This window comes from Manis javanica, chromosome 5 (assembly GCF_040802235.1).
Source record: "Manis javanica isolate MJ-LG chromosome 5, MJ_LKY, whole genome shotgun sequence".
NCBI lineage: Eukaryota > Metazoa > Chordata > Mammalia > Pholidota > Manidae > Manis > Manis javanica.
Window position 1 is genome coordinate 128,645,332 of NC_133160.1, and position 25,934 is coordinate 128,671,265.

The 25,934-nt window shown below is 41.3% G+C and overlaps 1 protein-coding gene across 1 annotated transcript in view; it reads right to left on the reverse strand.

Annotated features, from left to right (window-relative positions):
* Positions 1 to 3,836: 3,836 nt before the first annotated feature.
* LOC140849734 (protein NYNRIN-like) overlaps positions 3,837 to 25,934 on the reverse strand; it is a 32,948-nt gene continuing 10,850 nt past the window's right edge. The window contains exons 3-4 of the mRNA XM_073238080.1: positions 4,435 to 6,026; positions 3,837 to 4,126 (exon numbers count right to left, since the gene is read on the reverse strand). Coding sequence (XP_073094181.1) covers positions 3,848 to 4,126; positions 4,435 to 6,026 — 1,871 coding nt within the window. The 3' untranslated portion in view covers positions 3,837 to 3,847. The remainder of the gene's footprint in view (positions 4,127 to 4,434; positions 6,027 to 25,934) is intronic.

Consider the following 25,934-nt stretch of genomic DNA (forward strand, 5'->3'; position numbering starts at 1 on the left):
CTAAACTGCTATCCTAATAAAATCCCTGAAGGACTTTCAGATTCTTCCCTTCCAAACCTTGATTGTTCTTCAATTCCAGTGATTCTCAGAATGATACCAGTATCTTTTTAATAGTCATCCTTTTTCTCAATTTAGTTCCACTTGGGTTTCCATCTACAAAAAAAGATTTCTGAATAGTAAATGAGATAATGCTAGTGTCCAGGTGTTCCTCCCATGAAGAGAGTTTTTTCCTTCATTGTCAGTCACACGAGTTTATGTTTTTACTGTATCACTGAATATGGCAATTTCCTCACAAATACACTTAGCAAACTAATGGTAATCCTTCTGATTCTAATGGAAGACACAGCCAAAGACAATGTTCTCTTGAGAACAGAGGAGGAAATAATTCTGGTAGACTCTTCAATGAGTATATTTCCTAAAGCAACAATTTTCAAACTATTCATGGGCATTCGCTTAAGAATCTTAAAAGGAAATCTTCAAATAAAATAAGACCATGATGGATGTATTTAATTTATATATGCTGCATGACCTTTGGGAAGTATCTATCACAAGATTATATTGATAAATAGAGGTTGTAAATTGCACACACAAACTACATTCACACAGGGAAATGAAGAAAGAGTCTCATTCAGCTCCATCAACATTTAAGTAATGTTTGATCATATACCTTGACCGAAAAAGAAATAGAAAGAAAGAAAGAAAAACAATATATAATTGTTTCCTGAAGGAAACATTTGATTATGAGTAGAAACTGAAATTCTCCCCTGAAAACAAAAACTAAAGACAAATGAAATACATAATTTGTGATATGGAGGAAAAAACAGTAACAAAACAGTCTGAATCAATGTATCAAAGTCTTTCAAAAGAAATTAAAGAGTATGTCCCAAACACAAAACAGACAAGCATAGATACTAAAGAGAAAAAGGACTAGTGTTCAATGAATAATAAAGCAGGTATTATTAGCAATGAGGTAGAGTAGGACAAGTCATAGAAATCCAGCCACTATCTGGCATTGAGCCCATTATTTAAATTACACAACCTCTACTATTCCCCCACCAAAAAAATAAGCAAATGGACTTGCACAATTAGGAAACTATTAAAATGTAGGTGAACTTACAAAATCAGATCAGGAAAACTCTCCTAACAATCACAAGGACGGTTCAGCAAATCCTGGCGAGGTAAATGTCATCTTGAGACAAGAATTTGATTACTTATCATTATATCTGCATCATGTAACAAATACCTGACACGTTCTAGGTGCTGAATTCACTTGAATGAATAAGTGATGAATAAATAATATGATTCCAGAAAGCAGTAATGCATACAAGATTTTTATTAGTATCTTCTTATAACTTTTATATTTTGTCTTTTCTCTTATATTCAATATCTTATGTTTTACATATAAGTGGTATTGTTGGATTCCCCTGAGGAAGGCGCCGCCCCAAATCACTCACCAAAGACGTTTCTTGATGCAACAAGCAAGAGGAATTTATTCGGAAGCCAACTAGTTGGGGTCCAAGTCAGCCTGTCGCAGCAGGTCTCAACGAGGACCCCGAGCACACTAAGGCAGAAGGTTTTATAGTATTTTCAAAAGGGGTAAAATTTTCCATAATCACAATACAGAGTTTTTTCTATAGGCTCATAAATCTTTTGCTGGCGCCACATCCTGGGGTCTGATTAGATGAGATCACCTACGGAATGTCTAGGGTGGTTCTAGTAAGATAAGCTAGGCATATATGATTAACTGATTTACGGTTAGCTAACTAAAGGTCACTACAATTGACACAGAAAGGTCACTACAATTGACACAGGCTAACTAACTTGTTTTTCAAGATTCTAATGATTTTGCTTCTTCTGGGTTAGGGGGTGGTATTTAGGCCTTAAGATGGCTGTACTTATGCTAACTTTTGATTCTTCAGATCCTACATTTCCCCATTTCTCTTTTTGGGGCATTCCAATCATGGAATGTTTGTATCTTCTTATGAGTTGAGTGAGTGGTATTGTTGCTTCAACATTAGTACATGAACGGCACTCACTCTTTCTCTAACAAAAGTTATTAACCGGTTTAACATGCAGGGTCCTAAAGTTAGAAGCAACACAAGGATGAGTAGGGGCCCAGCCAGAGTGGATATCAGGGTTGTAAACCACGGGGACCTGGTGAACCAAGATTCAAACAGTCCTTGGCCTGCTTCTCGCTCTCTCTTCCTCTGATCTAGCCTCTCTCTAAGTTTTGACATTGAATCTCTTACTATCCCGGAATGATCTGCATAAAAGCAGCATTCTTCTCTTAAAGCTGCACACAGTCCTCCTTCTTTTAGGAACAGTAGATCCAGCCCTCGTCTATTCTGTAAGACTACCTCAGAGAGGGAAGTTAGAGATTCTTCAAGTTTTGTAATGGATTGCTCTATTGTTTTTAGGTCTTCATCAATAGCAGTCCTTAGTCCTTCATAATGCTGGTTCCCTTGAACAATAGCGGCTGCCCCCGTTCCCACTCCGGCTGCAACTCCTATCCCTAACAACACGGCTAAGGTCAGCGAGACCGGCTCTCTTTTGTATCTATGCCTAGGTTCAAATTCAGTTACGAATGAGAGATCATCATGATACATTAACCTGGGTACTAGCTGAACCATAATACAGAAATCGCGAGAGGAATTGAAGGCAGAAGTAGAGACACATGGGGTCACTCCAGTATTACAAGCCCACCATCCCTCGGGGGGAGGGACTAGATACTCATTTTTACCTGAGGGGGTTATAGCTACGGTTTCATTACACAAGGCTTTATGGGTGGGGGGGACTGTACCTAAACATTTTCCTTTTCCAGTTACTTCAGTTAGAGTTAGTTTCCGGTGGCTTCCCCAGCTACAGATCTCGTGACGGGTTGTTTTATTAAAATTGCCTAACAATCCTAATCCTTCATAATAAGGCGGCCCAGAAGAGAAACACAACCAACAGGATTCAGTAGTTTTAGGATTGGTGGTGTTTAAGGCCTGAAAAGCTCCTTCAAGGAGGTTAAGGAGGCGTCGTCCTGTGCTAGGGAAAGGGGCAACTTGACCAGGAGTGGAAACAGAGGGAGCGGCGGTAGAGACTACAGGGGGGGCTGGGGTCTGCTCGGGGGCCGGGGCTGGGAGACGCGGCCGGTCCTGCAGGACAGTGTTGGGTCCCACTGGGATAGCCGGGAGAGTTTCTACTTTTAGCCTGAGCATAAATAAGACTCCATTGTCATACCCACTCTGGTACAGTCTTAGTCCCCAAGTAAGCCCCTTTTCCCAGTTTGCTGCCCTTTTTCCTGCATCTGTGAAGGAGATATCAATGAGATTGCAGGTGGGATGAGTCTTGCACTGGGCATGAGTGGCACCTCGTTGGATTTTTATAAGGCCTGGAGGGGGTCTCCCTGCGCTTCCTGTCAGCCAATGGCATGTCCCTGTCTGTTCACAACCCCAATTCTTACAGAAAAAATCTGTCTGCCCTCCACATTGTGAGACCTCGGCATCAGTTGAGGGGGCCGGGCATACATAAAAGCAGGCACTTTGAATTTCTTTCATAGTCCCAGAGCCCCAATGCACTATATAATCCCGAGTGCTACATCCGGGTACTCCAACTGTGTCCTCATACCTAGGGTCTTGCTTGAAAAGAGTGCATACGTCTACAGTGAGGGTAGGCCACCAGGTTCCCTTAGGGTGTTGTCCTGTTATCTGGACTACTATTTGGCGGGAAGCTGGGGTAATGATTTGCCATGTCAGTAACCTGGGCTCATGAGGGTTAGGGTTCTGGTGGGTTGGAGGTAGCAGAAACATCAGAATTACTAACAGCATAATTCTTTTTACACAAGCGAAGCTTAAGGGGGTTATCAGTCCGAGTTACTCGCCAGTCTGGGTCCGGGGGTGCCTTCTTTAGATGTGAAGCGTGTATCCAGGAAGAGACGCCGTCCACTTTTACAGCTGTGGGAGTAGTCAGGAGGACGACGAAAGGCCCCTTCCACCGTGGCTCGAGGTTTCCTGTCCGGTGCCTTCTTACATAGACAGGGTCTCCCACCTGGAACTGGTGAGGCACTGAGAGTTCCTCTGGCCGATAGGCTTCCTTGATGGAGGCCCACACCTCTTTCTGCACAGCTTCCAAGGCTCGTAACCTTTCAAGCAAAAACTTATTAGTTGCACACTCAGGGAATACATGAAGATGTGCTGACTGAAGCGGAGCTGGGGCCCCAAACATTATTTCAAAAGGCGTTAGTCCAAAGCGGCCGGGAGTGTTCCTGACTCTAAATAGGGCGAAGGGAAGGAGGACTAACCAATCACATAAGCCAGTCTCTATGGACAATTTAGTCAAAGTCTCTTTTAGAGTTCTGTTCATCCTTTCTACCTGTCCTGAGCTCTGGGGCCTGTATGCACAATGCAATTTCCAGTCCGTCCCCAGGATCTTGGCCAATCCCTGACTTACCTGGGCAACAAAAGCAGGGCCGTTGTCGGAGCCGATTACCTTTGGGATTCCAAACCTGGGAAATATTTCTTCAAGGATCTTTTTAGACACCGTCTGAGCTGTCTCAGTTTTGGTGGGGAACGCCTCTGTCCATCCTGAAAATGTGTCTAGAAAAACTAGAAGGTACTTATATCTATACTTGGCAGGCTTAATTTCAGTGAAGTCAACTTCCCAATAAGCTCCTGGGCGATCTCCTCGAAGTCTTTTCCCGGATATTGCTTGATTTTTGCTTACGTTTACTAATTGACAGGGAACACAATTTTTTACAATCTCATCAGCTAATTTTCCTAATTTAATAACATGATAAGGGGAGTCTCGAACTAAGGTCTTTAGGTTTTTTGCTCCCAAATGTGTCAGTTGATGTAATTGCCTTAAGTATTCTGCTGCCTCTCTCTGGGGCAGGACAACTTTCCCTTTTTCAGACTTGTATATCTCTTGGGGCAAAGAATTTTTGAACCCTAATTTGTCTATACAAATGAGATCTTCAGGTGTGTACTGGAAGCTCTTGATGTGAGTGGCTTCCGGACACACTTGGAGGGGCAAAATGTTCATTCCCTGAGCCGCTTGCTTTGCGGCTTGGTCTGCTCTCCGGTTTCCTCGAGCTATTGGAGAGTCATCTTTCTGGTGTCCAGGGCAATGTATTATTGCTACTTCTTTAGGCCTATGGATGGCTTCTAGCAAATCTAAAATTTCTTGTTTGTTTTTAACATCTCTCCCGGCAGAAGTTAACAGCCCTCTCTGTCTATAAATAGCCCCGTGTATATGAGCAGTGGCAAAGGCGTATCTGCTGTCAGTGTAGACGTTAAGTCTCTTACCTTCTGCCATCCTTAGGGCCTGAGTCAGAGCGATGAGTTCTGCTCGCTGTGCAGAGGTGCCCGTTGGGAGTCCACTGGCCCATACAACTCGGTCATCATCCACTACTGCAGCTCCAGCCATTCTTTTACTATCCATGATGTAACTGCTCCCGTCCGTGTACCAAGTCAGGAGTCCTGTTCCCCTTAAGGGCTGGTCTTGCAAGTCCTGGCGGGTTCCTGTCTCTTCAGCCAGGATTTCCTGGCAGGTATGAAGCACTTCTTTCCCCAACTCGGGGAGCAGAGTGGCCGGGTTTAGGATGGCAGGGGGGGCAAACTCTACTCGATCACGATTCAGGAGTAAGGTTTGGTAGTGAGTCATTCTGGCATTTGACATCCATCTCTCGGGTGGCTGCCGAATCACACTCTCCAACGCATGTGGAGCAACCACAGTAAGTTTCTGTCCCAGTGTCAGTTTGTCAGAATCTTTAACTAGGAGGGCCACAGCTGCCACTACTCTCAAACAGGCAGGCCATCCACTACTTACTGGGTCTAATTTTTTTGACAAATAGGCGACAGGTCTCTTCCAAGGTCCCCATTGTTGGGTCAACACTCCCCGAGCTACTCCACTCCGTTCATCCACAAAAAGGACGAACGGCTTAGATACGTCTGGGAGGGCCAGAGCAGGTGCCGACAGGAGGGCCTTCTTGATCTCATCAAAGGCCTGTTGCTGTTGGGGTCCCCAAACAAACGGGGCTGCCCCTTTGGTCAGGGGGTACAGGGGGGCAGCTAAGGTGGCATATCCGGGTATCCATAATCTGCAGAACCCTGCTGTTCCCAGAAACTCGCGGACTTGGCGCGGAGTAGTAGGGACCGGGATCTGCGTCACAGTCTGCTTCCGGGCTTCAGTAAGCCACCTTTTCCCTTCTCTCAGGGAATACCCTAAATAAGTCACTTGTTGTTGGCAGATCTGTGCTTTTTTGGCAGATGCTCTATACCCCAGCCTAGCAAGTTCAGTCAAAAGGGCTTCAGTAGCCGCTTGGCAGACTTCCTGTGTAGGAGCGGCTATCAGTAAGTCATCAACATATTGTAACAAGGTTACCTGCGGGTTGGAGGCTCGGTAAAAGGCCAAGTCCTGGTGTAAAGCCTCGTCGAAGAGGGTAGGTGAGTTCTTGAATCCTTGTGGCAAGCGAGTCCAGGTCAATTGTCCAGTAGTTCCTGTGGAGGGGTCTTTCCACTCAAAGGCAAACAGCGGTTGACTACTCTGATGCAGGCGCAAACAAAAGAAGGCGTCTTTTAAATCTAAGACTGTGTACCAAGTGTTTTCTGGGGCCAGAGAGCTTAGCAGGTTGTAAGGATTCGGCACAGTGGGATGAATGTCCTGTGTTCTCTTATTAACTTCTCTTAAATCTTGCACTGGTCGATAATCTCCTGTTCCCGCCTTCTTTACGGGCAGCAAGGGAGTGTTCCATGGGGATTTACATTTTACTAATATCCCCTGCTCTATGAGCCTCTGGATATGGGGCCTAATCCCATCTCTGGCCTCTTTACTCATCGGATATTGTCTCACAGTTACTGGTGAGGCTGAGGCTTTCAATTCTATGACTACCGGGGGCTGGTTTACAGCAAGTCCCATACCTGCCGTTTCTGCCCAGGCCCCTGGAAACTGGTTGAGCCACCTCTGATTAACTCGGGAGGGTTCTGGTTCTTTAAAAAGGCGGTACTCGTCTTCTAACTTTATGGACAGGATGCTTAGGCCCAAAGGTCTCTTTTTGCTATCAGTCACTTGGGTATCTTCAGTCTGAAAGGATATTTGGGCCCCGACTTTGGTCAAGATGTCTCTTCCCAACAAGGGTGTAGGGCATTCTGGTATAACAAGGAATGAGTGGTTTACTTGTCCCACTCCTAAGTCCACTGTTCTTTGGGTAGTCCATGCATATTGTTTCTGACCCGTGGCCCCGAACACCCAAGACTTTTTACTAGAAAGGGGGCCTCTAGCTTGGGTCAGTACTGAATGTTGAGCACCGGTATCTACCAGAAACTCAACGGGTTGCCCCTCCACTTTCAGAGTTACCCTAGGCTCGGGGAGGGGCTCCGAGCCCCGTCTTCCCTAATCTTCATCTTCTAGCAGGGACAACACTTTCTTCGGAGGTCCCCGTGGTGGTTTCTTAGGGCATTCTTTCACCCAATGCCCCTTTTCCTTGCAGTACGCACACTGATCTTTATCTAAAGGAGGTCGGTTGCCCAGGGACCCTGCCTTACTAGTTTTACCACTAGAGGGCGGTCGTCCCTTACTTTCTACTATTGCGGCCAAGATCTTTGTTAAATTTCTCTCATGCTTTCTATCTCTCTTTTCTTCTTTACTTTCCCTCTCCTTCTCTTTCCTTAACTCTTTCTCTTCCTCAGTCTCTCTCTTATGATAAACTTTCTCTGCTTCTTTCACTAAATCTTTCAGCGACAAATCCTGTAAGCCTTCCAATCTCTGAAGTTTTTTCCTAATGTCGGGTGCCGATTGCCCGATAAAAGCAAGGGCCACTGAAGCACTATGCCCCTCAGAAGTGGGATCAAAGGGAGTATACCGCCTGAAGGCTTCTATCAGGCGTTCTAAGAATACTGCAGGTGCTTCAGTGGCTCCCTGGCTGACCTCTCTTACCTTGGCCAAATTGGTGGGGCGTCTGGCGGCCCCACGGAGACCCGCCACCAGAGCCTGGCGATAGATGGTTAGTCGCTCCCTACCTTCTGGAGAATTAAAGTTCCAGTTGGGTCTAGTCAACGGGAACCCCCTCTCTATGTCATGAGGGAGTTGCGAAGGCCGTCCGTCGGTTCCAGGCACATTCTTCCGTGCCTCCAGGAGAATCCTCTCTCTCTCTTCCGTGGTGAAGAGCACCTGTAAAAGCTGCTGACAGTCATCCCAGGTGGGCTGGTGGGAAAACATCAGAGACTCTACTAAACCAGTTAGTTTCTGCGGTTCCTCTGAAAAGGGCGGGTGGTTAGCTTTCCAATTATACAAATCAGCAGAGGAGAAGGGCCAATATTGCAGAGGTTGGAAAGGCGGTTCCCCTTCTTCTCCAAGGATGGGAACTCCATAAGACCGGAGAGGAAAAATACCCGGTGGGTCCAAGATGGCCCCTCGGCGGCGCCGGGTGCCCTGGGCAGGTCCCGGAGCCGGCCCTACTGCCTCAGCATCAGGGACTGAGGGTGCCGGAGCTGGGGGTGCTGGGGGTACTGGGGCCGGGGGCACCGGGGGTGCCGTGGGGGCAGGAGGGTAAGGAGGGGGAGGGGGATCATCAATTATAAGCGAATCTTGAGTATAAGGGTAAACTTTGGTAGTTTCTTTTTCTTTTTTCTGAGGTTGAGTCTGGGCAGCTAAAACTCGAGGGCCCATTTTCTTTTGCACCCAGGGCTTTACCCAGGGTGGTGGGTTCTCCACCAACTCTTGCCAGACTACAATGTAGGGTTGCTGATCTGGGTGTCCTTGAGACGAATCCTGAAAAACAATAGCTTTTACTGCTAGTAAAGTGGGGAGATCAAAAGTCCCCTCCGAGGGCCACCCAACATTGAAGGTGGGCCATTCGGAGGAACAGAAAGTCTGCCATGGTCCCTTTTTCACCTCTACTGACAAGTTACGTGCCCTCGCTCTAACTTCCGTCCAATGATCTAGTGTCAGGCTAAGGGGGGTCGTCACTGTGTGTCCCATTGTCAGTATAACAATAATCAGACACGTAAAGGACACAAAAAACAAAGACACACACAGATTAGACACACAGCGGCCGCTTTTGGTTCTTTTCAGAGCCTCGAACAGAAACCGAAAGGAATCAGAGGGTTGAAATTCTCGGCGCCCAAAAATCAACCCTATCTCATCAGGTTCAGTTTGCCGGAAAAACAGACGGGAGGCTACCAGGCGTCCCTGGCCCCCCAACCTCCCTGAGGCGTCCCCCAGGGTTGCAGCCTGCGGTGCTCTAGTACGTCTACCGACCGCAGTCACAGCCCCTGTACGGGATTGAGACGGCTGCCAGACAACGGGTACCCTTCAGAACTCTGACCGGTCTCACTGAAACAGAAAACAGAACACAAACAACAACTCAAGGCGCCACTAATCTTACCTCTTCCTCCAAGAGCGACTTCGGGAGTGAAGCGGGGTGGACAACCGATCCCGGACGAGCCCCCAAATGTTGGATTCCCCTGAGGAAGGCGCCGCCCCAAATCACTCACCAAAGACGTTTCTTGATGCAACAAGCAAGAGGAATTTATTCGGAAGCCAACTAGTTGGGGTCCAAGTCAGCCTGTCGCAGCAGGTCTCAACGAGGACCCCGAGCACACTAAGGCAGAAGGTTTTATAGTATTTTCAAAAGGGGTAAAATTTTCCATAATCACAATACAGAGTTTTTTCTATAGGCTCATAAATCTTTTGCTGGCGCCACATCCTGGGGTCTGATTAGATGAGATCACCTACGGAATGTCTAGGGTGGTTCTAGTAAGATAAGCTAGGCATATATGATTAACTGATTTACGGTTAGCTAACTAAAGGTCACTACAATTGACACAGAAAGGTCACTACAATTGACACAGGCTAACTAACTTGTTTTTCAAGATTCTAATGATTTTGCTTCTTCTGGGTTAGGGGGTGGTATTTAGGCCTTAAGATGGCTGTACTTATGCTAACTTTTGATTCTTCAGATCCTACAGTATAGGCCAAAAATTATTATTACCAATGACTTAAAAAAAAGCAAGTACCAAGTAGAGCCAGAAAAAAAAAACCATGATTCCTGATCCTGGGCCTATCACTATGAATTAATAAGATATTAAAAAGCATCCCTTTCATTCACAGATGCCATCATACCTATATTTTGCCAACCCTAAAGAAAAAAAACAAGTCACAGAGAAAATTGTTTGAAATATAAATAGACTTCTGTGCTTAAAAAAAAATTCCTCACAGGAGCAAATAAAAAAGACTACTAAAAGGGGGAGGAAAGTAGTCTAACAGACAATACCTAAGGACAAGAAAAATGAAAGGAGTTAGGAACAATGAGAGGCTTGTCAAAGCCAACAATGAGATGCTGCCAGTGAAGCTGGAAAATTTTCTTCCAAGTAGTATATAAAGAGAAAATAGTGTGGAATCTTTCCCTTCCTACGTAACTCTAGTGAGAATAGATATGAAATAATGTTTTTATCACTTTCTTACAAAATGAAATGAGGGACCAGCACCTGTGTCTTAAATTTTATACGCATACCTACTGCTTCCCTATGCTGTGCTCCCCCTCTCCCAGCTTCTCTATTGAAGCTACAGGGCTAGTCTTCCATCAATGAAGTATAGTTCAGGGAAGAAAAGAAGACTGGAGGGAAGAAATAAAGAAGGAGGAGACAAAGGAGAAAACAGTTTATTGGTTTTCTAGAGTTCAATACTTATTGTAGGTAAAATTGAAACATTTCCAGAATATCTCTCCTGGCTTTAGGGTATCTGCATGTCAATAGGCGTTCAGAGGTGGAAAGAAGTATGGCTTTAGTGCATTTGCATCTTTCCTCAGGGTTGGAGAAGTTCATCTCCATATCAGTGGGTAATTACCTGGGCAACAGAGGGCTTATCTGTACCTGAGAGGTGAGGGGGAGGCCAGGGTGGTTGCTGCTTGAGCAAGAGAAGAAAGATGGACTGGGACTGCAGTTTGTGAGAAATAAACGAGTTTCAAACTTTATTTCTCCTTTTAACTGATTTTGGTTTTTAGAGATATTTTGCCCCGGGATTTCCTTTCCCCAGACTGACACTTATCTTTATAGAAATACTAAAAATACTTATTCTTCATATATTTTTGATGGGAGAATCCAGAGTCAGCAGAACTTCCCCTTATGAATTTGCTGTTGCCATCACATAAGTAACCAAGATGGCAAACTATTTATTTGAGCATTCTTCTCAAATCTCCCTAGAGAAAATATAAAAAGTGTTGAATTACAGAACCAGTAATAGACCCCCAGCCCAAGAAAAGCACTGACTTCTAACCAATTGACTGCCAGTAGGACAGAATTGCATTAGAGAAAGTTCAAAAGATAACAGAATTGATAACTCTGTTTGATATCAGATTGATATCAGATTGATAACAGAAATCTCTTAATATTGATTTAAGAGAATAAAGAAGCAAAACCAACCCTTTATGTTCAAGTTCCTAGAGTAGTTTTCCCTACTAGAACACAAATAGGCTCCAAATAACATAATATAAGCCTTAATAAGCAATTGCTCCACTCAGTGCTCATAATGTCTCTAGAAAGATGCCTTAGAGAAGAAAAAATACTGAAAGGAATACAAAATGTTAGAAGCAAATGGGTTTCTGCCTTTTGAGTTTGGGGAGGTTAGCAACAATGTAAGGCTATTTAGTGACAGCCAAGGAGGTAGAATGAGTGTGATGGTAAGGCCCAGGAAAGCGTGAAGTTTTGACTGAGATGTCAGCCAGTAATGCATCAGAAATTTTTATCAGCAATTTTTCCCATCAACAATACCAAGCTAATCCAGTTCAGATAATTGTGTTATTCTTCTTTTTTCACATTTGCATTTTTTCTCACTGGGGAAGATGAAAGCTATGATGACCACTGAGAGTAAGTTTGAGCAGTATTCCCAAAGTATGTTCTGTAAGATACCAGCTCAATAAATACACTTGGGGAGGCAGGGGGTGAGGATATCTGCAACACACAGAAGATACACAGGGCTAGCCTCTCTCATATACAAGGGAACAAAGAAAAAAGAAAGAATCTGAAAGGAAAAAAAATTCTACAAGAATCTAGAGAAATGCAAATTGCTAATAAATACAAAAACATATTCCATCTCACTAGTAACTAGGAAAATATAAATTACATCCCACATAGCACTACTTTTTTCACAAATGGCAATCTAAATGGTAAAAAGTAGCTATTATCCAGAATAAAAGGAAACAAATGGTCTTCTATATTTTTGGTGGATGTGTGAATGGTGGAAACATCACACCTAAGGATGCTACAACCTTTTCAAAAGTTATCTACAATGTTTATTAAAATGAGAAATATGTGTTTACTTTCTCCAGATATTCCAGTTTTTAGAAATCAATCCTTTTAAAGAAATAAGCACTGGTACACAGAATATCTATAAAAGGATGCTTAATAGAGCATTGCTGGAAATAAGAATAAAAGGGAAAACACCCAAATGTCCATCCATAGGAAAGAAAATTTACAAGATTATGAAGTCATTTGTTAAATCATCTGGTTCTGTCTATTAACATGAGGGATTACCATGCTTCACTATCATGGAAACTTTACGAGGGGAATAAGTTATCCATCTTGCTGCCCATCATATTCCCAGGGCCTAGAACACTGCCTGGTGCATGAAGATACATAATGACGACTTTCAAGTAGATATATTTTTCAACAAAAAATAACTGTGAAGGACATATATTCTTTCAGTTTTGTAAAAATATTAAAATATGGATATGCATACTCAAATATCAAAATATGTATTTGTAGCATGTGTACGTACGAATCATGAAAATGGAAATACAAACATACATACTTGGCCATTAGCATTGGTATTCTATTTAAGGAGATGAGAAGCAGAGAGAATTATTAGCTTTCCCTTTACAAAAACTTTTATTTTTTTCCTCTTATTATAACAAGAGTGCACCTACATTAGCAAGTTTTTTCTAATGACAAAAACTCTAAAGGGAAAAAGTCTAGTAGGTTTATTAAAGACAACTGATAAGAGATGACATAGAAAGAACACTTCAAACTGTATTCTTCATGGATCTTTTTTGCCAGCCCCCACTGAATCTAACCACCTCACACAGACTAGTTTAAACGAAGAATGATCTGTCCCCCAGAACTGACGAGCAAATGTCCGCTTGCTACTATACATTCATCAGGGCACCCTATTAAGGTAAGCAAATGAGCAAGAAAATAAAAATATAGATCATCCATCCTCGATAATACACAGAGCGAGGCACCAAGGCTGTGCAAATGAATCCTGTTCTATCTATCCATCTTTGCTGTTAATTATGTGGCTGAAGATTGGAAATGAGTTGTTGGTGTCTCCCATGCTGGCAGTACCCTAGCCACTGCAGAGAAAGGAAACACAACACACTGAGATTACCTTAGTACAGAAAAATGGGGTAAGATGGGGGAGATGGTCTTGGCTGGTTATTTGTTGCTCACTGCAGAGATGAAAGACACATGTTTGGAAGAAAGTCAAAGAAAGGGAAAATAAACAGGCAACTCAGACAGTGGGAACCTCTGAAAAAAGAAGGAGCTTGCTGACAATGCTCTTAGATAAAATAGCAATTAAATAGGGAAATGTTATTTGTCCCATAGAATACTGAATCATTTTAAGAAAAATTAAAAGCAATGCAATGTCTCCATCTCAGAAAGCATGTGGGCAGACTTTTAAGCATTTCAGAGACAATACCTTTGGGAGTCCAATTTTTTGCCTTCTAAATGCCAAAGGGATGGAATTAATCTGTTCTAATTAAAGATCTCCTCAAAAAGATCTCTGCCACTTTACTCCAATAAAAAACTTGTCATAAAAATACAAATTAGAAGTAAAAGTTGAAGTGCATCATTTCCTTATAATGTTTTTTATTCTATCAAATAAATTAATATTGTTAATGTCATTCATTTTCCAAGAAGATGACATGAGAATTTATGCTGCACTTTGAAACATTCTGCTTTCATCTTAGGAGGAACCCAGTTTAAGCGCTGAAATATGTATGCTTGATCGTGGGCTTCTAGCCAAGGTGCACCTAATTAATAGGAAGATCAAATGCATGCTCGGTGGGTGGCACAACTACAAAACCGCAGGTGGTAGCCAACAGCTCCATTTAATAAAGGTTGCACAGAGTGCTATGCTAGGGCTCCTGTCACTTACGTGTGGCTCTTCTGCCATTTTGTCATTGATATGAGAACAGTTACTGTGTCATAAAGAGATCCCAAGCCTCTCATTCCACTGAAGTTCAACTCTACTTTAGAGCAATTCCATAACATGCTGCAGAATGAGAATGTAAATCTGTTGGTTTAGTTTTCTGTTGTGTTTGTTCTTGTTGAATTTATTTACCAACTTGTCCTGAGAACATGAATTCTCTTATATAAACAAGCAGTGGTGGTAGTTAAGGACACAGATTTTAGAGTGAGATGCAACTGAAATCAATAATAAATTAGTTCTGCTAATTTTTAGCTGTGTGATATTAGAGAAGTTAGTCTCTCTTGGTTTTTTGCTTATCTATAAAATGGAAGAATAAAACCTACCTTGTGGGTTGCTATAAGGACTGAACAGGATCGTATATAGAAACTAATTGTGTAAAGAAAGTATTCAACAAATGGTAATGAAAAAATTGGAAATGGGACAATAAGGGGGAGAAGAGTCACGAATTTCCTCTAGAGGAAGGTTTAAGAAAGTCCAAGCACTGTAAACACACTTTTACCATGGATTAATTTCCCAAGGCCATAAACCCCTAACACTCCCAAAGGATCTATTTCTCAGTCCTAATTCCTAAATGCATGGAAAGTTTTGACAGATCTGGAAAAATAAGCAGGTGCTTTCAAGTTATTATTCTTTTAAGTGTCTGCTTTGGTGTATAGTTACTTAATGTCTATTTTCATTCAATTAGGAAAAGGCATAGAGATAGAAAGAATAGAAATGAGAGAGTGTGGGTTGTCATTTCCTACTGAAAACTGGGAAAAATCTAATTGACATCAAAAACATAACAAATTTTACCTGGATCATTGGACTGAGAAAAAGTTACTAAAACTAACCTCTGATTTTCCTGTCAAAGGGCACAGTACTTTGCTTTTTTGCTCCATGTATTGTGAAGTCAGGATAAGAAATACCTGAGATTGAATTCTGACTCCATCAATGACTGAAGCCAAGTAACTTAACCTTTCTGTACCTCAGTTTCCACATTGTGGAAGCAAAGCTACAACCTCATTTGAGTGGGCCATGAAATCTACATGTTTAGTGATCTCTTTGACAACTTTTATGCACCCTGAAGTTCAAAAAACCACTGCTCTAAAGTACGCTTTTTTTTTATTAAGGTATTATTGATATACACTCTTATGAAGGTTTCACATGAAAAGACAATGTAGTTACTACATTTACCCATATTATCAAATCCCCAACCAGACCCCATTGCAGTCACTGTCCATCAGTGTAATAAGATGCCACAGATTCACTATTTGCCTTCTCTGTGCTACACTGTTTTCCCCATGACCCCTCACACCATGGGTACTAACCATAATACCCCTCAATCTCCTTCTCCCTCTCCCCCTCTCCCCCGACCTGCCCTCTCCCGTCCGTCCCCTTTGGTAACCAGTAGCCCCTTCTTGGAGTCTGTGAGTCTGCTGCTGTTTTGTTCCTTCAGTTTTGCTTCGTTGTTATACTCCACAAATGAGGGGAATCATTTGGCATTTGTCTTTCTCTGCCTGGCTTATTTCACTGAGCATAACATCCTCCAGCTCCATCTATGTTGTTGCAAATGGAAGGATTTGTTTCTTTCTTATAGCTAAATAGTATTCCATAGTGTGTATGTACCACATCTTCTTTATCCATTCATCTAGTGATGGACACTTTTAAAGTATTCTTTTAAGAACAGCAATAAAACAGCAAATAAAATATTTCTAATACCCAAAGTAAGTGAGTTAATGCACCTTTACTGAATCATTATCCTGGGTATACTTAATAGCTAGATCTTTTATCAAAAATAGAGGAGCTCAGAATATACAATATGCCTTAGTGTGTGTGTGTGTGTGTGTGTGTGTGTGTGTGTGTGTGTGTGTCTGTGTGTGTGTGTGTGTGTGTGTTTTATCAGCAAGATGGAAGAAGGAAATAGAGAAGGAAGAAAGAAACCACGCACATGATTCAAAGTGGGTTTTTCTATCAGGTGACTGCTGGCTGTAACTGCATGATAACACTTGTGAATATGATACTAATGATGTAGTTGCCTAATAGGCTTCACACAAATTATGCAGAAAATTACAAATAATGGCAACTCAATTACCAATGGACACAGGAAAAGGCAATCGAAAATGTAACACACTTCATTCTATGTTACCCCCATTCCTTCCACTTAGTTAAGAGAGACCTTTTTCCAATTATTTTCTATGTCCTTTCAAAAGCATCTCTCTTCCCTGGTTCTTTGACTCATCCTAACATCAGGGCCGATAGTTATTTGTATAATTTTTATATAGCCCCATCCCTATCATGAAGGACACAAAGACAGCCATGCTGGTGTTGGGGGAGGAAATTACCTGTCCTGCATGCTTGTTAAAAATGAGAATCAGTGATAGGCATTTTTTATACATATTACTTCAGTTTCTCTTTATGATTACCCTATAAAGCAAGTACTGCTATTTCCATTGAAGAATAGGAAGCTGGTTCTGCAAAGATGGTAGCATAGAGAGAGCTTGAACCCACTGCCTCCCAACTTCACAGGGAATTTACAAGTACACACACAGCAATATATATTGAGGAAGAACTGAGGACTGGCAAGTACCTTCAGCACAATGAGAAATAGAAAGATCACATACAAATGGCAGGAGAGATGAAGAAACAGTAACAGAGGGAACCTCACCACCAGCACAATGACCTGCAGACAGGAGAGATACCACTGAGGGACTTGAGTACAGATTCTCTGCTCTGGGACTTAGAAAAAAATCTAGCTTTAAACTGCATCAAGACTGTAAGTGAAAAAAACACACTTTATAGAACTAAAGCAGCTGCCATTTGGCAAGGCAATGGTTAGAACTCTCCAGATTGGAGGTCCTCTGAGCACCACTGTTTGCAATCCTTCCCCACATTGACAGTGATGTGGCAAGCAAGGTAGGGGTGCACACACCAATTCTGGATTTGGTCTAGGCAGCTTTCCAGCCCCTTCCCACCCCAGATGTGCCAGCCAAACAGTGCACGTGGGCTGTAGCTGCCCTGAGGGTAGAGTCAGTCACTGCTGACCCCCTGGAGAGCGCATTCTGGCAACAGCTACACTGCAGGTGCCAACCCAGCAGCCATGGAGGCGAGGCTTCCCTGAGGCCGCGCTCGGGCCTGGGACTGGACCATGGTTGCAGAGCTGGTCACTGCCCACTCTGAGAGAGCACATCTGAGCTACTGCTGGATCATGAGTGCAGAGGCAGTAGCTGTGGAGGAGGTGCTGGGCCTACTGCCTCCTCATCAATGTGGACTCCATTGTTATCCACTGAGGAATGCCTAGGATGGTCCCTTTGAATGTGCCCTCCTCCAACCAGGTCCTTGAGAGCCCTGACACCAGAACACCCTTGGCTCATGCTCAGTAGGCCTCCAGCCAGTCAGCCAAAACCACCAGGCACACACAGTCTACCCAGGGGATCTTCCCAACACAAAGCCAACCCTTCAAGACTGGGAGAGGTAGCCTTTCCTACTAATTCATAGAATCAAGCACAGAAAGTCAAACAAAATGGGGAGAGGAATATACGTGAAACAAAAGACCACAACTAAACTAAAGAAAAAGAACTAAATGAAATGAAATAGTTAAGCAACCTACTAGATAAAGAGTTCAAATTAATGATTATAAAGATGCTCACTAGACTTGAGAAGAGAGTGAACTCAGCAAGAACCTCTACAAAGAGGTAGAAAATATAAAACAGAACCAATCAGAGATGAAGAACACAATTAATTAAATGAAAAACACACTAGAAGGACTCAACAGCAGACCAGAGGATGCAGAACAGATCAGCAACTAGGAAGACAGTGTAATAGAAAGTACTTAAGCTGAAAAGCAGAAAAAATAATTAAAAAGAAATGAGGACAGGATAAGAGAGCTATGGAACAATATCAAATATCCAAACATTTGCACTATAGGAGTCCCAGAAGAGAGAGAAAAAGAAGTATAAAATTTATTTGAAGGAATAACGGCTGAAAATTTCCCTAACCTAGGGAAGGAAACAGATATCCAAGTCCAGGAAGCAGAGAAAACCCCAATCAAGATAAACCCAGGGAGATTCACACCGAGACACATCATAATTAAAATGGCAAAGATCAAAGACAAAGAGAGAATCTTAAAAACAGCAAGAGAAAAGCAACAAACTACATGTAAGGGAAACTCCATAAGGCTGTCAGTTGATTTTTCATTAGGAACTTCTATAGGCTAAAAGGGAGTGGCATGATAGCTTTAAAATCTGAAAGAGAAAAGCCTCCAAGCAAGAATACCCTACCCAGTGTGATTATCATTCAGAATGGAAGAAGGGATAAAGAGCTGCACAAATAAACATAAAAGAGTTCATCACCACTAAACCAGCCTTACTAGAAATGTTAAAGGGTCATCTTCAAGAAGAAAAGAAAGACCTTAACTAGAAGCAAGAAAAATATGAAAGTGAATATTCCACAGGTAGTAGACCAATTACTTAAAGATAGCATGAAGGTCAAAAAGACAAAAATAGTATAATCAGTTACAAATAAAAATTTTTGTTAAGGGAATCACTAAATAAAAAGGTATAAAAGAAAGCATCTTACACATAAAATGTGGAGGAAGGAGAGGAAAAAAATGTAGTGTTGCTAGAATGTGTACAGACTTAAGTGTCCATCAATTTTTCCTGGATTGCTAAATGTGGATATCATATAAAAACCCCAAGTTAACCATAAGCCACGATCCTATAATGGATACAGAAAAAGCAAAGAGCAGGGAATCCAAACATAATACTAAATGAAGTCATAATGCATGAGGGGAGAGAAAGAGAAGAAGAAAGGATCAGAGAACAACAAAAACAACTATGAAATATTTAACAAAATGACAATAACTACACCTATCAATAATTACTCAAAATGTAAATGGACTAAATGCTCCAATCAAAAGATACAGGGCAACTGAATGAATAAAAAAAACAAGACCCATCAATTTGCTGCCTACCTGAGACTCATTTGAGACCTAAAGGCACACATAAATTTAAAGTGAAGGGATGAAAAAATATAGTCCATGCAAAAACAAACGGAAAAGACGGGAAGGGAGGAGTAGCAATACTTATATCAGACAAAATAAACTTTAAAACAAAGACTGTAACAAAAGACAAAAGAACCACACAATATAATAATTAAGGGCACAATCCAGGAAAAGATACAACTATTGTAAGTATCTACAAGTCCAATAGAAGAATATATAAATATATAAAGCAAATATTAACAGACATGAAGGGAGAGATTGACAGAACAACAATAATAGTAGGAACATTAACACTCCACTTACATCAATGGATAGATCACCACAATCAGCAGGATTAATTCCAGGGATGTAAGGATGGTACAATATCCACAAATCAATCAGTGTAGTATACCACATTAACAGAAGGAAAGATAAAAAACATATGATCATCTCAATAGATGCTGAAAAGCATTTGACAAAAGTCAACATCCATTCATGATAAAGACTCTCAACAAAGTGGGTATAGAGGGCAAGTACCTCAACATAATAAAGACCATATAAGACAAACCCACAGTCAACATCATACTCAAATGGCAAAAAGTTGAAAGCTTTTCCTCTAAGATCAGGACTAAAACAAGGATGTCTACTCTCACCACTATTATTCAACATAGTCATAGAAGACCTAGCCATAGCAATAAGACAAAAAATAAATAAAAGGCATCCAAACTCATAAGAAAGAAGTCTGTCACTATTTGCAAATGATATTATACTGTATACAGAAGAATCAAAAGACACCACGAAAAAATCTATTAAAATAAACAAATCCAGTGAAGATGCAGGATATAACATCAATATACAGAAAGCTGTTATATTTCTATATGCAAATAATGAACTGGCAGAAAAAGAAATTAAGAAAACAATCCTGTTTACAACTGCATCAAAAAGGACAGAACACTTAGGAATAAACCTAACCAAAGAGGTGAAAGACCTGTACTCTGAAAACTATAAAACACTGATGAAAGAAACTTAAGATAACACATATAAATGGAAAGCTATTCCATGCACATGGATAGGAAGAATATTGTTATAATGGCCATACTGCCAAAGCAATCTACAGACTCAATGCAATCCTATCAAAATACCAATGGCATTTTTCACTGACTTAGAGCAAATAATCCTAAGACTTATTTGGAACCACAAAAGACCCCATATAGCCAAAGCAATCTTGAGAAAAAAGAACAAAGCTGGAGGTATCATATTCCCTCATTTCAAACAGTACTATAAAGCTACAGTAATCAAAACAGTATGGTACTAGCACAAGAACAAATATATATAAACCACTGGAACAAAATACATACACAGCTCAGAAATAAACTCACACCTCTATGGCCAATTAATTTATGAGAAAGGAGGCAAGAAATTCCATGGGGAAAAGACAGTCTCTTCAGCAAATGTTATTGGGAAAACTGGACAGCTATGTGCAAAAGAATGAAACTGGATCACTGTCTTATACAACACACAAAAATAAACTCAAAATGGATTGAAGACCTAAATATAAGATCTGAAACCATAAAAACTCTAGAAGAAACACAGGCAGAACACTCTTGAACATCAACATTAGACATTTTTTCTAGATGTTTCTCCAGGCAAGGGAAACAAAAGCAAACATAAACAAGTGGCACTACATTGAGCTAAAAAGCTTCTGCACACCAAAGAGCACCATCAACAAAATGAAAAGGCAACCCATTGTATGGGAGAATATTTGCAAATGATATAACTGATAAGGTGCTAATATCCAAAATATATTAAAAAACTCACACAACTCAACACCAAAAATCAAATTATCCACTTAAGAAATGGGCAGAGGACCTGCACAGACATTTCTCCTAAGAAGATAACCAACAGACACATGAAAAGATGCTCAACATTACTAAGCACCAGGGAAATGCAAATCAAGACTGCAATGAGCTATCACCTCACACCAGTCCAGAATGGTGGCTAGTATAAGCAAGACAAGAAATAACAAATGTTGATGAGGATGTGGAGAAAAGGGACCCCTCATGTACTGCTGGTGGGATTGCAAAGTGATGTAACCACTATGGGAAGCAGTATGGGGATTTCTCAAACAACTGAAAATAGGACTACCATACAACCCAGCAATTCTACATCCAGGAATAGACCCAAAGAAAAAATCATTAAGTCAAAAAGATATATGTACCCCTATGTTTACTGCAATATTATTTACAACAACCAAGATAGGGATGCAACTGAAGGATCCATTAGTAGATGAATGGATAATGGATATGGTACATATATACAATGGAATATTATTCAGCCATAAAAAAGAAAGAAGTCTGGCCACTTGCACAATACGGATGGGCCTAAACGGTATTACGCTAAGTAAAACTAGTCAAAAAAAGAGGAATACCATATGGTTTCATTTATATGTGGAATCTGAAGGGAAAAAAACACAGAAATAGATTCATAAACAGAACAGACAGTTGGTTACCACGTAAGCTGGGGAAGGAGGTGGGTAGATGCATAAAATACATGAAGGGGATAAAGAAGTACAAATTTCAAATTATCAAATAATTTAGTCACAGAGATGGAAGTATAGCATAGGCAATACAGCTTGTAATACTGTAAAACCCTTGAATGGTGACAGATGGTAACTAAACTTATCATGGCAAGAGCTTAATAATGCATATAACGATGAATCACTAAATTGTTCATCTGAAACCAATGTAATAATGTATATAAACTATATTTCAATTAAAAAGTTTTTTAAAAAATAGGAAGCTAAAAGCTTAAGGAGTTCAAGAACTTTGAACAAGTTATTCAGGCTGGTAAATGGCACCATAGAATTTAAACCAGATTTGTCTGATATCTAAAATTCATGCATTTCTGACCATCAGGAATAAAACCAGGCCTGTCAAAACAGCAACAGTTCTTAGTCCAAGCAACAAAAACTAGACTGGCAAAAGGAAGACCAGGAATTTACTAGACTATTGGACAGTACACAGAACCACTAGGAGGTCGGCAGAACCACACCCAGAGTTTCCCAGACAGGGGCAGTTTCTCATCATACCACAGAATTCATTCAGTGAGGAAACAGCTAACACCGGAGCTGGCCTGAACTGCCAGGTGCCCTGGGAACTCAGGCTTGCTCTCACCAGCGCTCCCAAAGAGCATGCGCCATAGTCCCTGATTGTCCATATGACCGAGCTCCCTATTATTGAATCCTTGCTTTACACATTGTCTCATTTAATATATTTTGAATGCATTATCACATTTATGCTTCACAAGGGTTCTATACTCTCATTATCCTCAATTTCCAGACAAGAAGCTAAGGCTCAGACAGGTTAAGCAACTTGTCCAGGATCACAAAGCCAGTAAGTAGGTGGTGAAGTGACTTACTTTCTGTTTGTTAGTAACAAGCTCTAGTTAAAGGGTCACCTTGGTTTTGGAATCATATCAAGTTCATGTCCTGGCTTGTGATTCAAATAACACATAGTTCAGACTGGGCAGCTGGCATGGCTGGCCACCTTGTGTTTTTGGTCAGAGTTTAGTCTCTGTCAGGGCCTATTAACAAGGCAAGATCTGTCTTTCGAAGAATACTTACTGAAAAGAATATGGCTTTGCTCCAAAACCCTAGGTCTTTCCACTCTGATTATCCTATCTACCACAGGCTCCACTGACCATTTTCAAATTGTTTCAGACACTCTGACCACTACTGATTTGATTTACCAACTCCTAAGAGTCCAAAGAGTTGCTTATACTGCAGCTTAGAAAAGCTAGAGAAGCATCTTTTGCTCTAGACACCACAAAAAACCTAGCAGCTTTTATAACTGAGTCATAAGTGGCATATATTGATTCCAAAATGCAAAGAAGTCCTTCAAGCATTACCCCTGCCTTATTGATGGAGAGGCAGCAACTTGACTTTCCAATGTGAAAGTATTTCCAGACATTTCTCAGACCACTAGAGCTTCAAGAACGTCACTGAAGTTATAGGACCCTGTACTTGATTTATCTCCCACCCTCCAGTAAGTATGTATCTTCTCAAGGCATCAGCTCTACAGGCAGAACCAACACGATGCCATCAACACAGTACACCAAAATGATGCCCTGTGGCTACTGGGACAATGAAAGTCCCTGCAAACTGAACAGTGGCACAGAACTGGAGAACTGACATAACTCTAAGCAAATGCGACGAGGGAACATAGTTAGCCCTACCACGTAAAAGCAAACTTCTGGGTACTAATTGTGTACTGAGATACAGAAAAGAGTCCAGTTAAAAACTCCAGTTCTTGGCATTCCCTCATGCAGACCAGACACCTGATATGAAGTACCTGAAGTGGGAAAGAAAGCGTTGTCTGCTGTCTTGCTTCTGTTAACTCTAGCATACCTTGGAGGACAGATGGAAACATGACAACTTCTAAAATTCCTCCTCTTTCTCCTAAATCTAATCTCTCAAGTACCTGGAGGCAGGGAGAAGGATGAATATAAAAGCAAATGCTCCCTTACTTAACTCCCCAGAATTAGAGTTCTTTCTTTGGTGTTGCAGTTCCCTCGAGTCAACATGTCCATGTGGTAGGCATCAAGATGCTGTTCACTGGTGAGACACATGTATGCATTCTTCAGAGAGTCATACAAGGCTGCCTCTCCACACAGCTCCCTAGCGTGAGAGACCAGTATCCAGCTCAATTTCTTCCACTTGGCCTCAGCATCCTCCATTTATTGTACAGCCCAACTTCACTTGCTGCTGGGCTCCCTTAAATATGGTTCAAGTGGTTCAAGCTCAGCTATCTCCCATGCTATTCATGTGATGTATGAGTATCATTTACATTTACATGAGTATCACTGCACCACCAAACCCGGAGAATGCAGTCCTCCTCAAAGGGCCTGTGAGAGCTCTGCCAAGTCCCTTAATATAGGCGTCCTCAAATTTCACAAGTGACTCTCTTGTGTGCTCCCTCTGCGTGGCTCTGGGCACAGGTAAGCACCCCTGTCAGCTCCCACACTGCAAACACTGTTCTAAGGACAACGCTGAAGGCTCTTTCTCCCTTCTCCAAACTTTTTACATGGGCTGAGAAAGGGGTGAATAGAATGGTGGCTCATGGTAATTCTACACCCCTTTCTATAAACCCTGTAGACACAAGGCTAGCTCCAAATATGGCAGTTTGGTTTTTTTAATGTGAAATACTTAATACTTGTTATTTTCATCTATGGGCCCAGGAAAATTATTAGACAAAATTATTAGACAAAAGCAAATACCCTTCTATAGAAAAAGAGAAAGAACCCTAAAGGTTTTATTGCAAAATAATGAATAACTCCAACAAAATACCTAGTTCAAAGTTTAAAATGACATCATTTATATTTTTATTATAATTAACCACTATTAATAGCCAACATTAAATTTTTTCTGGACAATATTCTAAGCTCTTTAGATACATCATTTCACTCCATCCAATCAAATCCATTAATTTTACTACCTCCATTTTACAGATGAGGAAACTGAAAATAAGATCCTTGGCAAGGTCAGACAACTCTTCCTGACACCAAATCACTATTTGGTGCCTGAATCACTCCATTATACTACCTGTTTTAATTGTCTCTTTTTCTGATAGTTCTTTTACTCCTTTGCTAACATAGATATTTTTAACTCCAAAATGCCACAGGAGCACTAGGGGTCAGGATTGCCAGCAATGCCCAAACAGATTTACATATTACATTCTTCTACATTTTGGGTAAAATTTTTTCTCTATTCCTAAATAAAAACATATCTGCAAAATGTATGTAATAGAATTGCAAAATTTTGACACATAGGCTTACTGTGGGCAAATTTTCTCCCTCTTTATTTTCATGTATTAATAAATCTGACCATGCTGATTCAACTGCCCCTCTCTACTAAGTGGAGAGAAGGAAGAGATGTGGCAGGAAGAGTCTTTGTATCCAGAACTCCCATTTTCTCCTTAACCAATAGCCTGAGACTGAACGCTGAATAAACTTGGCCTGATTTCCCTAGAGTCGTCATCTTCCCCTTCAGCCTTCCTGGGTGAGAGACGAAGACGGGGACAGTGAGCTCAACAACATGACATCTGGCACACATTCCAAAACTCTCTGATTGCCCAAGGGCATACAGCAGGACCTGGAATAAATGCAGACTGAACTGAGGGCTGTACTTCCTTAGCTCCTTGCCAAAATCTGCTGTCTTTTGTAAAAGATTGTAGGTGTAAGGATCCTGAGTCCCTATTATCATTAAATCTTCCACAAAGAGCACCTTTAACTGGAAGGCTTGCTGAGGATTTCATTTCTTAATAGTCTGGTTGCTAATTTTGAAGGAAGAGAAAGGAAAAGTAGAATTGGGAATTGATGAAGAGATTCTGATTGGGGAAGGAGAGTGGATAGAGAACCTTGATGCATAATGACATAATTAATACACTTCAGCCTTTCTTTTCTCCAGTGAAGATTCCATGTTCTCCATTGTTTTTTAAATGGGGCATAGTCTTTAACTATTGTTAAGGGTTGCAATGAGTATTTTTCTGCCCCCAAAGTTCACATTGTACAGGCAGCTGGGTACCACTTTGAAAGTCATAAAAAAGGTGGAGAATAAAATACTTAAAACCATCTATCTTGTTGATTCAAGCTTATTCAACCTTTTGCTAGTGGGAGCTTTTTACTGTACACTTGAGTTGCTCGCTTGATAGTATTTGCCTCCAGTGAAATCCTGTTTGGGAACTCATATTCTTTTATATACTGAGATCCAAACTGTTTTGAACAGGGCTTG